Genomic DNA, 20,123 nt, shown 5'->3' with positions numbered 1-20,123 from the left:
GGGAGGTGGTTTGGTGGAGGTAGAGTGTGTGTGAGGGTTATAGGAAGAGGAGGTGGTTTGGTGGAGGTAGAGTGTGTGTGGAGGGTTATAGGAAGAGGGAGGTGGTTTGGTGGAGGTAGAGTGTGTGAAGTGTTATAGGAAGAGGGAGGTGGTTTGGTGGAGGTAGAGTGTGTGTGGAGGGTTATAGGAAGAGGGAGGTGGTTTGGTGGAGGTAGAGTGTGTGTGGAGTGTTATAGGAAGAGGGAGGTGGTTTGGTGGAGGTAGAGTGTGTGTGGAGTGTTATAGGAAGAGGGAGGTGGTTTGGTGGAGGTAGAGTGTGTGTGGAGTGTTATAGGAAGAGGGAGGTGGTTTGGTGGAGGTAGAGTGTGTGTGAGTGTTATAGGAAGAGGGAGGTGGTTTGGTGGAGGTAGAGTGTGTGTGAGTGTTATAGGAAGAGGGAGGTGGTTTGGTGGAGGTAGAGTGTGTGTGGAGTGTTATAGGAAGAGGGAGGTGGTTTGGTGGAGGTAGAGTGTGTGTGGAGTGTTATAGGAAGAGGGAGGTGGTTTGGTGGAGGTAGAGTGTGTGGAAGTGTTATAGGAAGAGGGAGGTGGTTTGGTGGAGGTAGAGTGTGTGTGGAGTGTTATAGGAAGAGGGAGGTGGTTTGGTGGAGGTAGAGTGTGTGGAGTGTTATAGGAAGAGGGAGGTGGTTTGGTGGAGGTAGAGTGTGTGGAGGGTTATAGGAAGAGGGAGGTGGTTTGGTGGAGGTAGAGTGTGTGTGGAGGGTTATAGGAAGAGGGAGGTGGTTTGGTGGAGGTAGAGTGTGTGGAGTGTTATAGGAAGAGGGAGGTGGTTTGGTGGAGGTAGAGTGTGTGTGGAGTGTTATAGGAAGAGGGAGGTGGTTTGGTGGAGGTAGTGTGTGTGGAGTGTTATAGGAGAGGGAGGTGGTTTGGTGGAGGTAGTGTGTGTGGAGTGTTATAGGAAGAGGGAGGTGGTTTGGTGGAGGTAGAGTGTGTGGAGTGTTATAGGAAGAGGGAGGTGGTTTGGTGGAGGTAGAGTGTGTGTGGAGTGTTATAGGAAGAGGGAGGTGGTTTGGTGGAGGTAGAGTGTGTGTGGAGTTTTATAGGAAGAGGGAGGTGGTTTGGTGGAGGTAGTGTGTGTGGAGTGTTATAGGAAGAGGGAGGTGGTTTGGTGGAGGTAGAGTGTGTGGAGTGTTATAGGAAGAGGGAGGTGGTTTGGTGGAGGTAGAGTGTGTGTGGAGTGTTATAGGAAGAGGGAGGTGGTTTGGTGGAGGTAGTGTGTGTGGAGTGTTATAGGAAGAGGGAGGTGGTTTGGTGGAGGTAGAGTGTGTGTGGAGGGTTATAGGGAGGTGGTTTGGTGGAGGTAGAGTGTGTGTGGAGTGTTATAGGAAGAGGGAGGTGGTTTGGTGGAGGTAGAGTGTGTGAAGTGTTATAGGAAGAGGGAGGTGGTTTGGTGGAGGTAGAGTGTGTGGAGGGTTATAGGAAGAGGGAGGTGGTTTGGTGGAGGTAGAGTGTGTGGAGTGTTATAGGAAGAGGGAGGTGGTTTGGTGGAGGTAGTGTGTGTGGAGTGTTATAGGAAGAGGGAGGTGGTTTGGTGGAGGTAGAGTGTGTGTGGAGGGTTATAGGGAGGTGGTTTGGTGGAGGTAGAGTGTGTGTGGAGGGTTATAGGAAGAGGGAGGTGGTTTGGTGGAGGTAGAGAGTGTGTGGAGGGTTATAGGAAGAGGGAGGTGGTTTGGTGGAGGTAGAGTGTGTGGAGTGTTATAGGAAGAGGGAGGTGGTTTGGTGGAGGTAGAGTGTGTGAAGTGTTATAGAGAGGGAGGTGGTTTAGTGGAGGTAGAGTGTGTGTGGAGTGTTATAGGAAGTGGGAGGTGGTTTGGTGGAGGTAGAGTGTGTGGAGTGTTATAGGAAGAGGGAGGTGGTTTGGTGGAGGTAGAGTGTGTGGAGTGTTATAGGAAGAGGGAGGTGGTTTGGTGGAGGTAGAGTGTGTGTGGAGTGTTATAGGAAGAGGGAGGTGGTTTGGTGGAGGTAGAGTGTGTGTGGAGGGTTATAGGAAGAGGGAGGTGGTTTGGTGGAGGTAGAGTGTGTGTGGAGGGTTATAGGAAGAGGGAGGTGGTTTGGTGGAGGTAGAGTGTGTGTGGAGTGTTATAGGAAGAGGGAGGTGGTTTGGTGGAGGTAGAGTGTGTGTGGAGTGTTATAGGAAGAGGGAGGTGGTTTGGTGGAGGTAGAGTGTGTGTGGAGTGTTATAGGAAGAGGGAGGTGGTTTGGTGGAGGTAGCGTGTGTGGAGGGTTATAGGAAGAGGGAGGTGGTTTGGTGGAGGTACATTGTGTGGAGGGTTATAGGAAGAGGGAGGTGGTTTGGTTGAGGTAGAGTGTGTGTGGAGTGTTATAGGAAGAGGGAGGTGGTTTGGTGGAGGTAGAGTGTGTGAAGTGTTATAGGAAGGGGGAGGGGTTTGGTGGAGGTAGAGTGTGTGTGGAGTGTTATAGGAAGAGGGAGGTGGTTTGGTGGAGGTAGAGTGTGTGGAGTGTTATAGGAAGAGGGAGGTGGTTTGGTGGAGGTAGAGTGTGTGGAGGGTTATAGGAAGAGGGAGGTGGTTTGGTGGAGGTAGAGTGTGTGGAGGGTTATAGGAAGAGGTAGGTGGTTTGGTGGAGGTAGAGTGTGTGGAGTGTTATAGGAAGAGGGAGGTGGTTTGGTGGAGGTAGAGTGTGTGTGGAGTGTTATAGAAAGAGGGAGGTGGTTTGGTGGAGGTAGTGTGTGTGGAGTGTTATAGGAAGAGGGAGGTGGTTTGGTGGAGGTAGTGTGTGTGGAGTGTTATAGGAAGAGGGAGGTGGTTTGGTGGAGGTAGAGTGTGTGGAGTGTTATAGGAAGAGGGAGGTGGTTTGGTGGAGGTACAGTGTGTGTGGAGTGTTATAGGAGAGGGAGGTGGTTTGGTGGAGGTAGAGTGTGTGTGGAGTTTTATAGGAAGAGGGAGGTGGTTTGGTGGAGGTAGTGTGTGTGGAGTGTTATAGGAAGAGGGAGGTGGTTTGGTGGAGGTAGAGTGTGTGGAGTGTTATAGGAAGAGGGAGGTGGTTTGGTGGAGGTAGAGTGTGTGTGGAGTGTTATAGGAAGAGGGAGGTGGTTTGGTGGAGGTAGTGTGTGTGGAGTGTTATAGGAAGAGGGAGGTGGTTTGGTGGAGGTAGAGTGTGTGTGGAGGGTTATAGGGAGGTGGTTTGGTGGAGGTAGAGTGTGTGTGGAGGGTTATAGGAAGAGGGAGGTGGTTTGGTGGAGGTAGAGTGTGTGAAGTGTTATAGGAAGAGGGAGGTGGTTTGGTGGAGGTAGAGTGTGTGGAGGGTTATAGGAAGAGGGAGGTGGTTTGGTGGAGGTAGAGTGTGTGGAGTGTTATAGGAAGAGGGAGGTGGTTTGGTGGAGGTAGTGTGTGTGGAGTGTTATAGGAAGAGGGAGGTGGTTTGGTGGAGGTAGAGTGTGTGTGGAGGGTTATAGGGAGGTGGTTTGGTGGAGGTAGAGTGTGTGTGGAGGGTTATAGGAAGAGGGAGGTGGTTTGGTGGAGGTAGAGAGTGTGTGGAGGGTTATAGGAAGAGGGAGGTGGTTTGGTGGAGGTAGAGTGTGTGGAGTGTTATAGGAAGAGGGAGGTGGTTTGGTGGAGGTAGAGTGTGTGAAGTGTTATAGGAAGAGGGAGGTGGTTTAGTGGAGGTAGAGTGTGTGTGGAGTGTTATAGGAAGTGGGAGGTGGTTTGGTGGAGGTAGAGTGTGTGGAGTGTTATAGGAAGAGGGAGGTGGTTTGGTGGAGGTAGAGTGTGTGGAGTGTTATAGGAAGAGGGAGGTGGTTTGGTGGAGGTATAGTGTGTGTGGAGTGTTATAGGAAGAGGGAGGTGGTTTGGTGGAGGTAGTGTGTGTGGAGTGTTATAGGAAGAGGGAGGTGGTTTGGTGGAGGTAGAGTGTGTGTGGAGGGTTATAGGGAGGTGGTTTGGTGGAGGTAGAGTGTGTGTGGAGGGTTATAGGAAGAGGGAGGTGGTTTGGTGGAGGTAGAGTGTGTGAAGTGTTATAGGAAGAGGGAGGTGGTTTGGTGGAGGTAGAGTGTGTGGAGGGTTATAGGAAGAGGGAGGTGGTTTGGTGGAGGTAGAGTGTGTGGAGTGTTATAGGAAGAGGGAGGTGGTTTGGTGGAGGTAGAGTGTGTGAAGTGTTATAGGAAGAGGGAGGTGGTTTGGTGGAGGTAGAGTGTGTGTGGAGGGTTATAGGAAGAGGGAGGTGGTTTGGTGGAGGTAGAGAGTGTCTGGAGGGTTATAGGAAGAGGGAGGTGGTTTGGTGGAGGTAGAGTGTGTGGAGTGTTATAGGAAGAGGGAGGTGGTTTGGTGGAGGTAGAGTGTGTGAAGTGTTATAGGAAGAGGGAGGTGGTTTAGTGGAGGTAGAGTGTGTGTGGAGTGTTATAGGAAGAGGGAGGTGGTTTGGTGGAGGTAGAGTGTGTGGAGGGTTATAGGAAGAGGGAGGTGGTTTGGTGGAGGTAGAGTGTGTGGAGTGTTATAGGAAGAGGGAGGTGGTTTGGTGGAGGTATAGTGTGTGTGGAGTGTTATAGGAAGAGGGAGGTGGTTTGGTGCAGGTATAGTGTGTGTGGAGTGTTATAGGAAGAGGGAGGTGGTTTGGTGGAGGTAGTGTGTGTGGAGTGTTATAGGAAGAGGGAGGTGGTTTGGTGGAGGTAGAGTGTGTGTGGAGGGTTATAGGGAGGTGGTTTGGTGGAGGTAGAGTGTGTGTGGAGGGTTATATGAAGAGGGAGGTGGTTTGGTGGAGGTAGAGTGTGTGAAGTGTTGTAGGAAGAGGGAGGTGGTTTGGTGGAGGTAGAGTGTGTGGAGGGTTATAGGAAGAGGGAGGTGGTTTGGTGGAGGTAGAGTGTGTGGAGTGTTATAGGAAGAGGGAGGTGGTTTGGTGGAGGTAGAGTGTGTGAAGTGTTATAGGAAGAGGGAGGTGGTTTGGTGGAGGTAGAGTGTGTGTGGAGGGTTATAGGAAGAGGGAGGTGGTTTGGTGGAGGTAGAGAGTGTGTGGAGGGTTATAGGAAGAGGGAGGTGGTTTGGTGGAGGTAGAGTGTGTGGAGTGTTATAGGAAGAGGGAGGTGGTTTGGTGGAGGTAGAGTGTGTGAAGTGTTATAGGAAGAGGGAGGTGGTTTAGTGGAGGTAGAGTGTGTGTGGAGTGTTATAGGAAGAGGGAGGTGGTTTGGTGGAGGTAGAGTGTGTGGAGGGTTATAGGAAGAGGGAGGTGGTTTGGTGGAGGTAGAGTGTGTGGAGTGTTATAGGAAGAGGGAGGTGGTTTGGTGGAGGTATAGTGTGTGTGGAGTGTTATAGGAAGAGGGAGGTGGTTTGGTGGAGGTAGTGTGTGTGGAGTGTTATAGGAAGAGGGAGGTGGTTTGGTGGAGGTAGAGTGTGTGGAGGGTTATAGGAAGAGGGAGGTGGTTTGGTGGAGGTAGAGTGTGTGGAGTGTTATAGGAAGAGGGAGGTGGTTTGGTGGAGGTAGAGTGTGTGTGGAGGGTTATAGGAAGAGGGAGGTGGTTTGGTGGAGGTAGAGTGTGTGTGGAGGGTTATAGGAAGAGGGAGGTGGTTTGGTGGAGGTAGAGTGTGTGTGGAGTGTTATAGGAAGAGGGAGGTGGTTTGGGGGAGGTAGAGTGTGTGTGGAGTGTTATAGGAAGAGGGAGGTGGTTTGGTGGAGGTAGAGTGTGTGTGGAGTGTTATAGGAAGAGGGAGGTGGTTTGGTGGAGGTAGAATGTGTGTGGAGTGTTATAGGAAGAGGGAGGTGGTTTGGTGGAGGTAGAGTGTGTGGAGGGTTATAGGAAGAGGGAGGTGGTTTGGTGGAGGTACATTGTGTGGAGGGTTATAGGAAGAGGGAGGTGGTTTGGTGGAGGTAGAGTGTGTGTGGAGTGTTATAGGAAGTGGGAGGTGGTTTGGTGGAGGTAGAGTGTGTGAAGTGTTATAGGAAGAGGGAGGGGTTTGGTGGAGGTAGAGTCTGTGGAGTGTTATAGGAAGGAGGTGGTTTGGTGGAGGTAGAGTGTGTGGAGGGTTATAGGAAGAGGGAGGTGGTTTGGTGGAGGTAGAGTGTGTGGAGGGTTATAGGAAGAGGGAGGTGGTTTGGTGGAGGTAGAGTGTGTGTGGAGTGTTATAGAAAGAGGGAGGTGGTTTGGTGGAGGTAGTGTGTGTGGAGTGTTATAGGAAGAGGGAGGTGGTTTGGTGGAGGTACAGTGTGTGTGGAGTGTTATAGGAAGAGGGAGGTGGTTTGGTGGAGGTAGAGTGTGTGAAGTGTTACAGGAAGAGGGAGGTGGTTTGGTGGAGGTAGAGTGTGTGTGGAGGGTTATAGGAAGAGGGAGGTGGTTTGGTGGTGGTAGAGTGTGTGTGGAGGGTTATAGGAAGAGGGAGGTGGTTTGGTGGAGGTAGAGTGTGTGTGGAGTGTTATAGGAAGAGGGAGGTGGTTTGGTGGTGGTAGAGTGTGTGTGGAGGGTTATAGGAAGAGGGAGGTGGTTTGGTGGAGGTAGAGTGTGTGTGGAGTGTTATAGGAAGAGGGAGGTGGTTTGGTGGTGGTAGAGTGTGTGTGGAGGGTTATAGGAAGAGGGAGGTGGTTTGGTGGAGGTTGAGTGTGTGGAGGGTTATAGGAAGAGGGAGGTGGTTTGGTGGAGGTAGAGTGTGTGGAGGGTTATAGGAAGAGGGAGGTGGTTTGGTGGAGGTAGAGTATGTGTGGAGGGTTATAGGAAGAGGGAGGTGGTTTGGTGGAGGTAGAGTGTGTGGAGTGTTATAGGAAGAGGGAGGTGGTTTGGTGGAGGTAGAGTGTGTGTGGAGGGTTATAGGAAGAGGGAGGTGGTTTGGTGGAGGTAGAGTGTGTGTGGAGGGTTATAGGAAAAGGGAGGTGGTTTGGTTGAGGTAGAGTGTGTGTGGAGTGTTATAGGAAGAGGGAGGTGGTTTGGTGGAGGTAGAGTGTGTGTGAAGTGTTATAGGAAGAGGGAGGTGGTTTGGTGGAGGTAGAGTGTGTGTGGAGGGTTATAGGAAGAGGGAGGTGGTTTGGTGGAGGTAGAGTGTGTGGAGGGTTATAGGAAGAGGGGAGGTGGTTTGGTGGAGGTAGAGTGTGTGGAGTGTTATAGGAAGAGGGAGGTGGTTTGGTGGTGGTAGAGTGTGTGTGGAGGGTTATAGGAAGAGGGAGGTGGTTTGGTGGAGGTAGAGTGTGTGGAGGGTTATAGGAAGAGGGAGGTGGTTTGGTGGAGGTAGAGTGTGTGGAGGGTTATAGGAAGAGGGAGGTGGTTTGGTGGAGGTAGAGTATGTGTGGAGGGTTATAGGTAGAGGGAGGTGGTTTGGTGGAGGTAGAGTGTGTGTGGAGGGTTATAGGAAGAGGGAGGTGGTTTGGTGGAGGTAGAGTATGTGTGGAGGGTTATAGGAAGAGGGAGGTGGTTTGGTGGAGGTAGAGTGTGTGTGGAGGGTTATAGGAAGAGGGAGGTGGTTTGGTGGAGGTAGAGTGTGTGGAGTGTTATAGGAAGAGGGAGGTGGTTTGGTGGAGGTAGAGTGTGTGTGGAGGGTTATAGGAAGAGGGAGGTGGTTTGGTGGAGGTAGAGTGTGTGTCGAGGGTTATAGGAAGAGGCAGGTGGTTTGGTGGAGGTAGAGTGTGTGGTGTGTTATAGGAAGAGGGAGGTGGTTTGGTTGAGGTAGAGTGTGTGGAGGGTTATAGGAAGAGGGAGGTGGTTTGGTGAAGGTAGAGTATGTGTGGAGGGTTATAGGAAGAGGGAGGTGGTTTGGTGGAAGTAGAGTGTGTGGAGTGTTATAGGAAGAGGGAGGTGGTTTGGTGGAGGTAGAGTGTGTGTGGAGGGTTATAGGAAGAGGGAGGTGGTTTGGTGGAGGTAGAGTGTGTGTGAGTGTTATAGGAAGAGGGAGGTGGTTTGGTGGAGGTAGAGTGTGTGGAGTGTTATAGGAAGAGGGAGGTGGTTTGGTGGAGGTAGAGTGTGTGTGGAGGGTTATAGGAAGAGGGAGGTGGTTTGGTGGTGGTAGAGTGTGTCGAGGGTTATAGGAAGAGGCAGGTGGTTTGGTGGAGGTAGAGTGTGTGGTGTGTTATAGGAAGAGGGAAGTGGTTTGGTGGAGGTAGAGTGCGTGGTTATAGGATGAGGGAGGTGGTTTGGTGGAGGTAGAGTGTGTGTGGAGTGTTATAGGAAGAGGGAGGTGGTTTGGTGGAGGTAGGGTGTGTGGAGTGTTATAGGAAGAGCGAGGTGGTTTGGTGGAGGTAGAGCATATGAAGTAAGCATGTGGTGTGTAGTTGTTCTTCAGTTCAAAAGTTGAGAGGTAATATTGCAGCTCTATAAAGTTCTGGTTAGACCACATTTTTAAATAAAATTTATTTAGAGATACAGTGCGGATAGCACAGCCAGCCTTTCAAGTCACGCCTCCCAGAACCCCGCGATTTAACCCTCGCTTAATCACAATGGCCAGTTAGCCTCCTAACCGGTATGTCCTTGGAGTGTGGGAAGAGCAGCCAGAAGAAGCACACTTACTCCAGGGCGAGGTCGTACGGACTCATTACCTGGAAGGTTGTCTTCTCGTTTACTCACCTCATTATAGGAAGTTTTTGGGAGGATGCACAGGAGATCTACCAGCATGTTATCCGGATTAGAGAACATGTCTTATGAGGGTAAGTCAAGTGAGATAGGGCTTTTCTCTTTGGAGAGGAGGAAGGTTAGGGATATGTTGAGAGTATGTGGTCATTGGGAAAATCATCCCTCCTGTGCTTCTTGATCTTGTCACTTGATTCAGTGCCACACAATCCTACCACTTTGATCTGGCCCACACCTACATTAACCAGGTCCAACACTTGCCTTTATTGGATCTTCCTCCTCCTTACACAAGTCAGCAGGTTTGTGGAGGCATGGGCAGCCTTAGTCTGGGTGCATTTAGGGTTAGTTTGAGTATGCAGGCCCTTGGAAGTTAGTATGAGGTTTAAAGATAGGGTTCGGGTTTGTACGGTATATGTGATGCACCATCAATAGCTCACTCTGAGATGTAAAGGCGAGATATCGGCTTTTATTGACTGGAAGAAGGAACAAGCAGTGGTTAACCACCATACTACATCCTGGAGACTGAGGCCGGGCTCAGGCCTCAATCGCCTTTATACCGGGGTCTGTGGGAGGAGCCACAGGAGCAGTCAGCAGGGGGTGTGTCCAGACAGGTATATGTAGTTCACCACAATATGTGGGGCTGGGAGAGATAAGGTTGTGGAGTACAGAGTGGTGAGATATGTGGGATGTGGCTGACAGGGTAGTGGAGCCACTTTGATTTGGCCTACGTCTTTCATTACCCTGGCCCAACACCACTTGGCTTAATTAACCTGGTGTGCACACCATCAATAGTCACTAGACACCCTCACCCAGTGACTCAGCCAGGGCTGATCTGGCCTGGCTTGCGTTTATCCCATGGACCAAGATAATGAGAAGCATGTAATTTTAGACCTCGTTACTTGGCTTTATTTTGACCATTTGGGGAGTAGAATGTTGTGCGGCCTAGTTCTGAGGCTTTATCTCAATGCAGACATCCCACCTCTCCCAGAAGATCTGGGAGTCTCCCGCATGTTGATAGTGGCTCCCTGACACCCGCAAATTATATACAATAACCTGGAAAGTGATTTTTTTGAGAGTGAGCGAAAGAGAGAGAGAGAGTGAGTGAAAGAGAGTGAGAGAGCGAGAGAGTATGCGCCATGGCAGAGTGTTCCAAAAAAAGAAAATATAAAATGTACACGAGTGAATCTGCAGATGCTGGAAATAAATAAAAACACAAAATGCTGGCAGAACTCAGCAGACCAGACAGCATCTATGGGAGGAGGTAGTGACGATGTTTCGGGCCGAAACCCTTCATCAGGAGTGAAGTAACATGGGATGGTCAAGGGGGGATAAGAAGTGGGGGGAGGGATGAAGTAGAGAGCTGGGAAGTGATAGGCTGGAGGGAAGCTGGAGAATTATGGGAAATAAAAGAGAAAGAAAGGTAGGGCTGGGGGGAGATTATAGTGAGGGGGGAAAAGAGAGAGAAAGAGAACCAGACTAAAATAATAGATAGGGATGGGAGTAAGGTGGGGCAGGAGTATCAATGGAGGTCTGTGAGTTGGATGTTCATGCCGGCAGGCAGGAGGCTACCGAGGGTAGCATATGGCATCCGATACATACTTTGATAAAAGATTTCCTTTCTGTAGGGGCGTTGCTAATGTGGTGCTGTGTGCTGATGTGACATAATGCTGTCAGAGGGAGTGCTTTCCATAGGGTAATTCTGAAGAATGTTGGGAAGTCCATTAGGGAGAGGATGTGGGAGGTGCTCTGTACCTGGAGTGGTATTTAAAACTGGTTCACAGAGTCAGGTTTCGCTTATGGAGGGGTCTAGACTGAAGGGGTGCTGCATAGTAGCAGACAAAAGCAACACAGGTGGATAACAAGTGCATACTGTCAGATGAAGTGGACAGTCAGTACTGATGGAGCTTGTGGTCAGATGGTCACGGGAAGGAACACTGCACTGTTGGGTACACTGTAATGTATCGTCAGAAAGTATTTGCTGAGTAAATGTACTATCAGAGAGGAATTACTGAACACATGTTGTGCTCCCAGAGGCCTCTCTGAGAGAGCTCCATACTGTGGGTTGAGAGACCCTGGGGGAGTGCTGCAGAGTTAGATGGGCCTAGTGATGTGTCTTGTTAGAAGATTAGTGCAGGTGGGAAGGCAGAATTGTTATAAGCAAAAGGATAATGCTGAGTGAAATGGCAGAGATTGAGGGACAGTGGAAAGGGCAGTACCGAGGGAGTCTGAGTTAATCCTTTACTACCTCTGACTGGAGCAGGACCGGGAACCACCCTTTTTCAAATGCACTGAGTGAGAACGGTACCGCTGGGTGATCTGTGGAAAGCTGCACCTTTGGAGGAGCCATCCTAACATAGCAACCAAGTCTCAGAGAAACAGTAGTGAGAGTGCTTCACTGTTGGAGGGGTGGATTCCTGCAAAATGAACATAATTTATGCCTGGTAGTGGGGTCAGTACTGCAGGGTTTCCTTTTATTTATTGCATTGGTGTATGTAGATCCTTGCTGGGTTCAAATACACTGCTTGCTTACCTGCATTGCAATGTCTGCACTTGGTGAATAATAACTTGTCACTCTGAATGCATGTGAACCACTGCCCATCGAGCTGATGTTGGTTTGCAAGTTTATTGACCCTGTCTGGTAACAGTGAGTGCACTTGCTTGTCCTTGCTGAACTATTCCTTTAAACAACATTTTAAAATTCTCACCATTACCTTTCATGGCTTGTCCCCCACTGTTTCTATTACTTCCTCCAGTCCTAAAATCATCCAAAATACCCGTGCTCCACTATTCTGTTTGCTTGCTGATTCCTGAATTTGATCATTTCTACCCTGATGGCTGTGGTTTCAGCTGTTTGTTCTCATGAGTGGTAGCATCTGGCGGGAGTTGATGGAAATGCGGGGAGAATAGAAACTGGGGTTGTTGCAGGATTAGTGTAAGTGGGCGGCTGATGAAGGGTGCAGACTTGGTAAGCCAAAGGCCCTGTATTTCTCCATGACTCCATGAAGCGGTTCAGCACAATTTGCAGTGTTAAACATCAGAATCAGAATTAATATTACTGGCTTAAGTCGTGAAATTTGTTAACCATATAGCAACAGTACAATGACTTTCATGATAAATATAGAAAAAACTGAATTACAGTAAGTATATACAAGTCACAGTTCTCTTGCAGATGGCATTAGGTTTTCCTCCAGGATTTCCCTGTATTTTGCTGCATTCATTTTACCCTCTACCTTCACAAGCCTTCCAGGGCCTGCTGCAGTGAAGCATCCCCATGGCATGATGGAGCCACCACCAGGTTTCATGGTAGGGACGGTGTGTTTTTGATGATGAGCAGTGTTCGCCTTACGCCAAACATAGTGTTTAGTCTGATGGTCAAAAAGCTCAATTTTGTTTCATCAGACCACAGAACCTTCTTCCAGCTGACTTCAGAGTCTCCCACATGCCTTCTGGCAAACTCTAGCTGAGATTTCATGTGAGTTTTGTTTTCAACAGTGGCTTTCTCTTTGCCACTCTCCCATAAAGCAGTGACTGGTGAAGCACCTGGGCAGCAGTTGTTGTATGTGCAGTCTCTCTCATCTCAGCCACTGAAGCTTGTAACTCCTCCAGAGTTGTCATAGGTCTCTTGGTGGCCTCCCTCACTGGTCCCCTTCTTGCACAGTCACTCAGTGATGCAACATCAATAACTCTCTCTGAGACGTAAAGGCGAGATATCGGCTTTTATTGACTGGAAGAAGGAACAAGCGAGGCTGGGCTCAGGCCTCAATTGCCTTTATACAGGGGTCTGTGGGAGGAGCCACAGGAGCAGTCAGCAGGGGGAGTGTCCAGACAGGTTAGTTTTAAAAAGAGTCCCCATGTGGTGAAGTTTCTTACAGGTTAAGTCTATCAGGTGGTCGAATCTGTCGCTGCGATCTACGTAGCATCGGCTGTGATTGCACAGGAGCCGGTGGTGATTGCACCGGAGATGGAGGTTGTGCTGGTTCCGGCCTAACTGGAGGTGTCAGCCCATTAGGCGTCAGTGATCCCTCACGCATGTGTATATACTGGTATATACTGGCACGCCTGGTAGATACGCGTATGAAACACCTGGTATATGAGTGTCGTGAGGAGTCTGTGTAGGGCTCGGTGTGCGCGGTGTCACCTCGGGTACAGGGTTCATAGTTACTGGGGAGTGTTTGGGGTAGTGGTCTGCTGCTCCTGCGGGCGCCAGGTTGCAGACGGAGACCGTGTCCTCCCACTCATCAGGTAAGACCACGTAGGCATACTGGGGGTTTGCATGTAGAAGGTGAACCCTCTCGACCATCAGGGAGTATTTATTACTCCTCACATGTTTCCGGAGCAGCACTGGCCCTGGGGACGTCAGCCAAACTGGTAGGGTGGTCCCAGTGGCAGACTTCCTGGGAAAAGAGAATAGGCGCTCGTGAGGGGTGGCATTGGTGGACGTACACAACAGGGAGCGGATAGAGTGGAGTGCCTCGGGGAGGACCTCCTGCCAGCGAGAGACCGGCAACCCTTTTTACTGAAGGGCTAAGAGTGAGGCCTTCCACACTGTGGCATTCTCCCTCTCCACCCATCCATTTTCCCAGGGATTATAACTCGTGGTCCGACTAGTACGGGGGTCGGCAACCTGCGGCTCCCGAGCCATTTGTGGCTCTTTCACCTCTGTGCTGCGGCTCCCTGTGGCTTTGGGAAATAATTGGTCAGTATTTAATTAAAATGTATTTTATGTTAGTTTGTTAGCTTTTGAAATGTAATTCTAAATTTGAAGATTATGGTGATCTTGTACAATGTAAGTGTGGCGACACATTTTCTGACACATCCGAAACGGCTCTCAATTAGCCAGCATTCCGGCTAAGGGAGATTGCCTACGGGGGTTTGTGAGTACGTGTCTTTTGCAGCATCTGCGTCCATGGGGGCTGGGTTGAGGGAGGCTTAAAAGCAAGGCTGTTTAGTTCGAATAAAGTTATTCGACTGCAGTTTACTGACTGCCTGAACACACCGCTGCAACGTGTTTTTATCGCTATTAATATACGTCACCACTGCCAATACCTGACACCCGCCAGTGCGCGATTTCTTTAATTTTTCGATCCAAGGTAAGCCAACTATGGAGAATTCTAAAAAAAGAAAAGTGACTGAAGAAAACAGAACGTTTAATGATACGTGGACAGATTCATTTGCTTTCACTGTTGATGAGACTGGTTTACCAGTATGCTTAATATGCAATGAGAAACTAGCAAACAACAAAAAGTCAAATGTCGCAAGGCATTTCCAGAGTAAACACGCAGCCTTTGCTCAAAAATATCCGGATGGAGATGAGAGAAAAAAAGCCGTTTCGGAACTGATGCGGAAGGTTGATCTGAGCAAAAATCATTTCCAGAAATGGATGAAGTCAGGAAAATCAACGACATACGCCAGTTATATTGCCGCTCAGGAAATAGTCAGGCACGGGAAGCAGTTTACAGATGGTGAATATATAAAAGAATCTTTCATTAAGATTTCAGAACATCTATTCACGGACTTTAAAAACAAGAGTGAAATTGTGCAGAAAATCAGGGATATGCCCCTCTCTGCAAAGACTGTCAAAGACAGAACCATAAAAATGGCAGAAGACATCACAAGACAGCAAATTAAAGACATCAATTCAGCTGTGGCCTACTCGATTGCCTGTGACGAGTCTAAAGACAAAGGCGATATTGAACAAATAGCGTTGTTCTGCCGGTATGTAAACTTTGCCGGGCCACAGGAAGAACTGATTGAGTTGATACCTCTAAAAGACCAAACACGGGGGGAGGACATCTGTGAGGCTGTCTTGAATTGTTTAAGAGCCAAAGGAATAAAGACCACCCATCTGGTGTCAGTAGCTACTGATGGGGCTCCGAATATGACGGGAACGCACAAGGGATTTGTGGCTTTACTGCAGAAGTCGCTGGACAGAAAGCTGCTGACTTTTCAATGCATCTTGCACCAAGAGGCACTGTGCGCTCAAACATTTCCTCCGGAATGCACAGAAGTAATGGATGTTGTCATTCAGATTGTCAATAAAATAATGGCAAAAAGTTTAAATCACCGTCAATTCCGTTTGTTACTGGACGAGATGGAAAGCGCATATTCTGATCTCCTGCTGCACAACAAAGTCCGGTGGCTGTCCAAAGGGGAGGTGCTGAAACGCTTTGTCGCGTGTCTGGAAGAAGTGAAAACTTTCCTGGGCAGCAAAGGGCTCAACTTTCCTGAGCTGGAACAGCCAGAGTGGCTGGAAAAGCTACACTTCATGGTAGACATGACAGCGCACCTGAACACGCTGAACACAGCTCTTCAGGGGAAAGGACGCACAGCCCTGCACATGTTGGAGGATGTCTTGGCATTCGAGCGCAAGTTGACAGTGCTTGCCAGAGATTTACAGAAAGGCACTTTGTCTCACTTCCCCAATTTGAGAGAGTTCAAACAAGCTCACGACATGATAATTTCGGAGTATTTACATTCTGCAATCATCGCAATGCAAACATCGTTTGGGAAACGCTTCTGTGAGTTCAGAGAGGAAGAAAACACATTATCCTTCCCGGTCACTCCCTTAAGCATCGATCCTTCCCTACTGAATACGACTGCATTGGCAGGTGTGAGTCAACCTGATCTTGAGATGGAACTGGCCGACATAGCCGACAAAGACATATGGGTGTCCAAGTTTAGACGCTTGACAGCAGACCTTGAAGATGTTGCCCGTCAGAAGGCCGTTCTTGCTCAGAATCACAAATGGAGTGATATTGAAAACCTTCCAAATCCGGACCAACTTGTGTTTGAAACATGGAATGCTGTGCCCGACATTTATGTAAACATGAAAAAGTATGCGCTTGGAGTCCTGTCGATCTTTGGATCCACATATGTATGTGAGCAGGTGTTCTCCAACATGAACTTTATTAAAAACAAACATCGCGCATGCTTCACAGATGACAGCCTGCGATCCTGTGTAAAGATGAAGGTGACGTCATACATCCCTGATGTGCAGACGCTGTGCGCTGAGGTCCAGGAGCAGAAATCCCATTAACCAAGTATGATAAATATTTTAATTGCCTATTATTTTATGTATATTCATATTTTTTCATTGTTCAGTGAAATAGTCCTTTTATTTTTCAGGCTGACAGCTGGCTGATGATATTTTTGGTTTGCTGCTGGCGTTTTTCATAAATACAAGAAGGACTCAAATAGACATTGAGTATTTTACTTAAAAGTAACTTTCAACCCAACGTCTTTTTTTCGGAGTTCAAAATGTTTTTGTTGCATGCAGAAATGTAATTTCGTTTTCTCTGCAGGAGTTCATCAATTTCATAAATGCAACACATTATAGTTTGTTTATACATAGCATAAAGGCAAAAAAAACGTTGTATGCAGTGTTATTTCATTTTAAATGTCAAACGGGTTTTGCGGCTCCCAGTGTTTTCTTTTCTGTGGGAAACGGGTCCAAGTGGCTCTTTCAGTGGTAAAGGTTGCTGACCCCTGGACTAGTAGCAATGCCCCTAGCAAGCAGGTACCGGCGCAGCTCGTCATTCATAAAGAAGGACCCTCTATCACTATGGATATAGCAGGGATATCCGAACAGAGTGAAGAGCTGGCGCAGGGCTTTTATGACGGATGTGGTAGTGGTGTCGGGGCAGGGAATGGCAAAGGGGAACCGCGAATATTCGTCAATAACATTGAGAAAATAGACATTGCGGTCGGTGGAGGGAAGGGGGCCCTTAAAGTCAACACTCAGCGCTCAAAAGGGCGGGTGGCCTTGACAAGTTGCGCCGTTTCAGGACGGTAGAAGTGCGGTTTGCACTCAGCGCAGATTTGGCAGTCCCTGGTCATCGTCCTGATGTCCTCCAGGGAGTACAGCAGGTTCCGGGTTTTCACAAAATGGTAAAATCAGGTGACCCCCAGATGGCAAAGATGTGCATGAAAGGCGTACAGCTGGTCGAGCTGTGTGCTAGCACATGTTCCCCGGGATAGGGCATCAGGGGGCTCATTGAGTCTGCCAGGCCGGTACAGGATGTCATAGTTGTAGGTGGAGAGTTCTATTCTCCACTGCAAAATCTTATCATTTTTGATTTTGCCCCGCTGTTGGTTGCTGAACATGAATGCAACTGAGCGCTGGTCGGTCAGCAAGGTGAACCTTTTGCCAGCAAGATAGTGCCTCCAGTGCCTAATAGCTTCCACTATGGCCTGGGCTTCTTTCTCCACCGCGGAGTGCTGAATTTCAGAGCCTTGAAGGGTACGAGGAAAGAATGCTACTGGCCTGCCCGCCTGATTGAGGGTAGTAGCCAGCGCGGCGTCACTCTCTACTTGGAAGGGAATGGTCTCGTCCACCGCATGCATCGTTGCTTTGGCAATGTCCCCGTTAATGCAGCTGAAGGCCGCGCAGGCCTCGGCAGAGAGGGGAAATGTGGACTTGACCAGGGGGCGGGCCTTGTCTGCGTAATGAGGGACCCATTGGGCGTAATAGGAAAAAAAACCCAGGCTTTGAGAGTGGTGGGAAGAGGGAGTTCTAACAGGGGGCGCATATGGTTGGGATCAGGGCCAATGACCCCGTTTTCCATGGCATACCCAAGGATAGCGAGTCGGGTGGTTCCAAACACATACTTGTCCCTGTTATAAGTAAGGTTCAGGGCTTTGGCCACTTGGAAAAATCATTGGAGGTTGGCGTTGTGTCCGGCCAGTCGTGACCACAGATGGTGATGTTATCCAGATAGGGAAATGTGGCCTTCAGTTGGCACTGGTCCACCATCCGGTCCATTTCCCTCTGGAAGACCGAGATGCCATTTGTGACACCAAATGGGATGCGCAGGAAGTGATAGAGCCTGCTGCCCGCCTCGAAGGCGGTGTAGGGGCGGTCCTCTGGGCAGATGGGGAGCCTGGTGATAAGTGGATTTCAGATCTATTGTTGAGTACACCTTGTACTGAGCTACCTGGTTGACCATATCCGTGATGCGGGGTAGTGGGTACGCGTCAAGCTGCGTGAACCTATTGATGATTTGACTATAGTCCACCACCATCCTATTTTTCTGCCCAGTCCGAACAACAACCACCTGGGCCCTCCAAGGACTTGTGCTTGGCTCAATGATCCCCTCCCTGAGCAGCCGCTGCACCTCCGACTTAATGAAGGCCCTGTCCCCCGCGCTGTACCTCCTGCTTTTAGTAGCCACAGGTTTACAGTCGGGGGTCAGGTTGGCGAACAGCGGTGGGGGAGGGATCTTGAGGGTGGAGAGGCTGCAAGTGGTCAGTAGCGCAGCTGCCGGCATGGTGCTGGATGGGATGTGTGGGTCGGTGTGTGTGTGTGGTCAGTAGTGGGGTATATGGCGAAGTCCCACAGAACTGAGGATTCCTGACAGTGAGTGGTGGGAGGGGCCCGTCATATACCATAGTCACACTTTCGAGGTGGCTCTGGAAGTCGAGCCCCAATAGCACAGGTGCACACAGTTGAGGCATGACCAGTAGCGCAAAGTTCCGATATTCTGTGCCCTGCACCAACAATGTCGCTACACAACCCACCCGGATGTCTGTGGAATGAGACCCAGAAGCCATGGTGACCCTCTGACTTACCGGCCGTGTCACGAGTCCGCAGCGTTGCACTGTGTCCGGGTCAAAAACCAGGCAGCGTCCTAGTTAACCTCTTCTGCACCCTCTCCAGAGCCTCAACACCCTCCCTATAGTGGGGTGACCAGAACTGTGTGCAGTACTCCAGATGGGGCCCAACCAGAGTTCTATAAAGTTGCAACATAACCTCCTGTCTTTTGAACTCAGTTCCTTGACTAATAAAAGCAAGCATTCCATAAGCATTCTTTTAGGGAGCTATGAACTTGGATCCCAAGATCTTTCTGCTCAGCAACACTGTTAAGGATCTTGCCCTACTTGCATTTGCCCTACCAAGGTGCAACACCTCATTTATCTGCGTTAAACTCCACCTGCCATTTCTCTGCCCATATTTGCGATTGATTTATATCACGCTGTATTCTTTGATAGTCTTCTACACTATCTACAATTCCACCAACCATCCTCAAATTTACTAACCACCATCTGCATTTTCACCCAGGTCATTTATATACATCACTAACAGCAGCGGTCCCAGTACAGAACACCACTAATCACTGTTCTCCAGCTTGAATAAGTCCCTTCAACCACTACCCTCCATCTTCTATGCACAAGCCAATTCTGAATTCAGTTCTGATATCTATAGATAGAAAATGTTGCTGGTTGGACTTCATTCTAGTGCTTTCTGAGAATCGTTGTATTGCATGGCACAGGAAAACCATTCTGCTTTGGTGGAACTTCTCAATGGATTGTAGTTCCTGGCTATGTCTTTAGAGTTGCATGATGTGTTACTTTTCAACAGTTCATTTATTTACTATTTAAATTCACTTCCATCATCTTCTCTGACTGCACTCAAACTGACAAGAATTGCCTGTCTAATTCTCTTTCCCTCTTCATCTCCCCATTCAATGCTGGCACCTTGCAGAAGAAAGGTTCTTCCTGCACGTACCAACCTTGCTGATGGACTTGAGCAGGAATCAACCCGACAGCCGACTTTGGAAAGACACCAGGAAGAAAACAAGAGTACAGCACAATTACTTGGAGTGCCTGGATGGAGCAGCCCACAGCTACTGGAGTGGAAGTGTGAAACTGGAGGGTGGCCTCTTTTCAGCCAACCAGACCTTGGGTAAGGCTGACAACACATCTAGGACTGTGTGGATTTCTTCTTTCATCTGCCCCACACAAAGAAGTAGAGGAATGGCAATGATGGTGAAGGTGGGTGGGTGAGTAGCTGGGGAATTAGGCTACCATTCAGCACATCAAATCTATGCCAATTCATTGTGCAATCCCATTGCCCCACTAATTTTCCTTGTAACCTATTCTCTGATTGTTCCCATCAATTTACAATAGATTCTACCAATCACCTTTTTCACTGTAAACAACTTATTGTTGCCAGTCAACCTAACAATCAGAAAGATGAGAAAATCTGCAGATGCTAGAAATCTGAGCACCACCCACACAGTGCTGGAGGAACTCAGCCGGTCAGGCAGCATCCACGGAAAGGGGTAAACAGTTGACTTTCTGGGCCGAGATCCTTTGTCAACTGTTTATTCTTTCCATAGATACTGCCTGCTGAGTTCCTCCAGCGTTCCATGTGTAACCGAACATTTTTTGCGATGTTGGAAGAAACTGGAATTGGCGCAGGAAAATTGACGCAGCTGCTGTGCAAGACGCGGACAGGCAGCACTAGAGAATAGGGTGGAAAGTGGGTCGCTGGACTGTGAGGTTGCAACTCCACTGCATGACTCTGTGGGATGGGATAAGTAAAAGTGAGGAGTGAGGTACCACAAGGCCTGGGGAGGGCACTAGCAGTAAGGCAAAGGGCTTGGAAGAGAGTTATTAAGGGTAGGTGTTGGGGAGAACTTTTGAGAAATGGGGTTTGCTGGGAGAGATTGCATTCAGTAAGTAAAGTTTACAGTTGATGGGTTAATTAGGACAAGTTACTGAGATGTAGAGGGAGAGCGATTGAATGATACAAATAGTGGTGGCGCTGGCTGGGAGATGGTGCTGAAAGC

At 49.0% G+C, this 20,123-nt stretch overlaps 1 protein-coding gene across 1 annotated transcript in view; it reads left to right on the top strand.

Moving 5' to 3' along the window:
- The window catches only part of LOC132396381 (oxysterols receptor LXR-alpha-like), a 201,725-nt gene that overhangs the window by 52,933 nt on the left and 128,669 nt on the right, over positions 1 to 20,123 (top strand). The window contains exon 3 of the mRNA XM_059973907.1: positions 19,034 to 19,234. Within this exon, the coding sequence (XP_059829890.1) occupies positions 19,034 to 19,234 (201 nt within the window). The remainder of the gene's footprint in view (positions 1 to 19,033; positions 19,235 to 20,123) is intronic.

The sequence above is a fragment of the Hypanus sabinus genome, chromosome 7 (genome assembly GCF_030144855.1).
Source record: "Hypanus sabinus isolate sHypSab1 chromosome 7, sHypSab1.hap1, whole genome shotgun sequence".
In the NCBI taxonomy this organism is placed as follows: domain Eukaryota; kingdom Metazoa; phylum Chordata; class Chondrichthyes; order Myliobatiformes; family Dasyatidae; genus Hypanus; species Hypanus sabinus.
The sequence above is the reverse complement of the archived record's forward strand: the minus strand, read 5'-3'. Positions and strand labels throughout refer to the sequence as shown.